This window comes from Teleopsis dalmanni, chromosome 2, assembly GCF_002237135.1.
Source record: "Teleopsis dalmanni isolate 2A chromosome 2, ASM223713v2, whole genome shotgun sequence".
NCBI classification, from domain to species: domain Eukaryota; kingdom Metazoa; phylum Arthropoda; class Insecta; order Diptera; family Diopsidae; genus Teleopsis; species Teleopsis dalmanni.
Genome location: NC_051847.1, coordinates 230,774,220 through 230,777,191, shown reverse-complemented (window position 1 = coordinate 230,777,191; position 2,972 = coordinate 230,774,220). Strand labels below are relative to the sequence as shown.

Below are 2,972 nucleotides of genomic sequence, written 5' to 3'. Positions count from 1 at the left end.
TTTTTGTAAATGCTTATTTAAAAATCTTCTTTCAGTTAAAATAAATTTTCAAATGAAAATGGATGCACAATATTTTTTATATATTCCGTATACTATAATAAATATTTTAAAATTGCAATCAATATATTTTTTTTCTGGATTAAATTAAATACATAGTTAAGGAATTGGTAGATAAATCGTTAAAAGCGGCGAAGCGGTGGGGATATTTTATTATAATCTTTTTAATAATTACTGTTAATTATTTTAATACAATCATTTCACAAAAATACTTGGAATCAATTTCAACTATTAATGTAACTAATTTGCAATTTACAGCACAAATACGTAGAACAATTTCATATTTTTGCATATTCACTTTTCAAGTTTTATATATATGTAGTAACCATAAGTAAATATAAATTTTAATAGTGAGTTAGTTATTGGTAGGTAAATGTACATAGTAAGTTTTTGATGTCTAATTTCTGTATTGTCAAGTTAACACCTTCTGGTCCAAAATTCATGTATTCGCGGTTTATGCAGTACCGATTAGGAAATAAGATTTGAAAATTAGGAGTTCAGTAATACAAAAATACATTTTCTCCAGTTTTATAATAAAACTAAGCGTAAATTAGTAAACATTAAAATTGCTAAAACCCAGCCTATTTTAATTTTGAGTTGATGTGTAGAATATTTTGAGCCTAAATTATAAAGCGAAAGCCATCTCGTTGGAGTACATAAAAAGGTACCGGTTTTTCAAAAATAAAATAAATTCATTCTGTAGTATTTACTATATGTATCTAAAACACTAAACAATATGTACGTACTTAAACTTAAAGCTAAGACAGAAAAATATATATGGAAGAACTAAGATGTATGTATTTCATAAAATAATAATGGATTTATATAAAGCAACTAGTTTATAAGAAAATGTATCGAAACATAAATTTGTATATAAATGTACATTGTAAATATTAAAATATTAAAATAATAATAAATTCGATATAACGAAAGGTTTTCTGATACTAAAACACATATTAAAAAATATCAAAAACTAAATTAATATGACAACAATAATTCTGGGTTCACTACTTGAAAAAAGCTCTATCTGTGTTCCTGCACATAATAAAAATATTAAAAAACAATACGACTAAATAATGAAGTCTGCACTTAAACGATAAGATTTTTGCAGTGTAAACGTAAATTCTTACAACTTTAAGTACACAGTTAAGTGTGAACGTTTCGGCTGGCCACTTTCAGCCAGCTAATTGAGATGAGATGCCGCTTTTATTTTTCCGGCTGGAGTAGTGATATTAATGCAGCTGTTACGCAGCGATAGCAGTTCTTTAGTTGATCAGCAGTTTGGGATTGAACAAGTCGAATGGATGTTGAGTTGGCGCCTGCGTTGGTGGGGGTGGTGCGTTAAATCTTGGAGGCAAGATAGTCGCACCGTTGTGGTGATGTTGGTGAAGATGAGGATGAAACAGCGAAGCATTGTTTATGTGCAGTTGTTGCAAGGCATGAGGACTATGCAATAAAGGCGGATGCGCAGTTGCTCTTTGCTGTTGCAAACTTCCAGTGTTCCAACTATTGAACAGTCTTTGTTGCTGACGTTGCTGCTGTTGTTGTTGTAACGCTGCAATTGTAGCGTTATGTTGGTACGCTGCGGCTGCAGCTGCTGTTATATTCATATTATTAACACCAATACCGGGAGGTGCGCCAATAGTAGCGGCGTGTGCTCCATTGGAGTGGCCATTCAGCATAACTTTTTTCCGAAAATCTACAATATTCAATAAATTGGTATCAAGCGTTGTTGAGTTCCGTCTAAAGTTATTGCATGCATTTGGATTCGTTCTCGACGTGCTCGGTGCTGCAGATTTTGTAGCTGTTGTTGTAGTTGTTGCGGAGGTTAAAGCTGCTGAATTGTCGCTTACCTATTCCCTATAGGGCTTGCAATATGAATAGCGGTGATTCATGTGCTGGCTATAGGAGCCGGAATGCGAGAATCGTTTAAGGCATTTGGAGCATTGAAAGGGTTTCTCACCGCTGTGTAAGCGTTTATGTTCAGTAAGATGATGTTTGTGTTTGAACGCTTTTGGACAATCAGCACATTGGTAGGGGCGTTGACCTGCATGAAATAGAAACAAAGGCAATTTATAAGATTTACGTTAGAATCGAACCAGTTAAATTGACTCACCGGAATGTTCATATTTGTGTCTTGCCAGCGAACTTTGCTTTGCAAAGGCTTTGTCACATTGATCGCAAACGAATGGTAGGTCAGGATCGCCAGCATGGCCATGTGTAGATTCATTTTTGGCACGTTTTGGTTTGGGAGGAAGCAACATTGTAGCTGCAAAGTCATCCTCGTGTGAAATACGAGAATCATCATCACGCCATGAACGTTTCTCTGAGCCTCCAGGACTAAGGCTTGTACCTCGTAATGTGTTCAGCTTAATACTGCTCATCAACGGATTTCGAGCATATTCGGCAGCAGCTGGTGACATCTGAAAGAGCGCTTCCATTGGAACCAAATTGCGTTGTGTTGATGAACCAGGTAACATGTATGATGAAGGTAAATGAGCGCCAGTCATTGCGAGAGCTGCAGCTGCAGCTGCAGCATTAGGAAAACCACCAGTCGGCAAAGTATTGTGGCGAGGTGTTGACGTTTGTTGTGGTAGCATAGGTGTTTCGTTTGGGGAAGGAGTCTGTCGCAGTATATGCGGTGCGGGCGTTGGTCCAAAGTATAGTGCCGCTACCGCGGCTGCAGCCACTTGTTGTTGTTTGAACGTTTGTGGCACTGATGCAGCAGACGAGGGAGAAAACGAAGGAGAGGACACTTTCCGTCTACAAAGATTAATAGCTTCGTTCAGATTTGAAGATGATTGCGGTACAACTCCATAGAGTGGAGAGAGTTGCTGTGAGGAGTTAATAGTTAGTTTAGCAGACATCATGTCTTCTCGCTTAAATGACAAATCGAGCGGCTGTTCGTCTATTCC

The 2,972-nt window shown here is 36.8% G+C and overlaps 1 protein-coding gene across 1 annotated transcript; it reads right to left on the bottom strand.

Annotated features, from left to right (window-relative positions):
* Positions 1–1,899: 1,899 nt before the first annotated feature.
* LOC119677649 (zinc finger protein 1-like) lies at positions 1,900–2,960 on the bottom strand. The gene is made up of 2 exons (XM_038089095.1): positions 2,174–2,960; positions 1,900–2,104 (listed from the first exon to the last, which is right to left on the bottom strand). Exons 1-2 carry the CDS (start codon positions 2,925–2,927, stop codon positions 1,911–1,913), a joined length of 948 nt encoding a protein of 315 aa, XP_037945023.1. The 5' UTR covers positions 2,928–2,960; the 3' UTR covers positions 1,900–1,910.
* Positions 2,961–2,972: the final 12 nt, after the last annotated feature.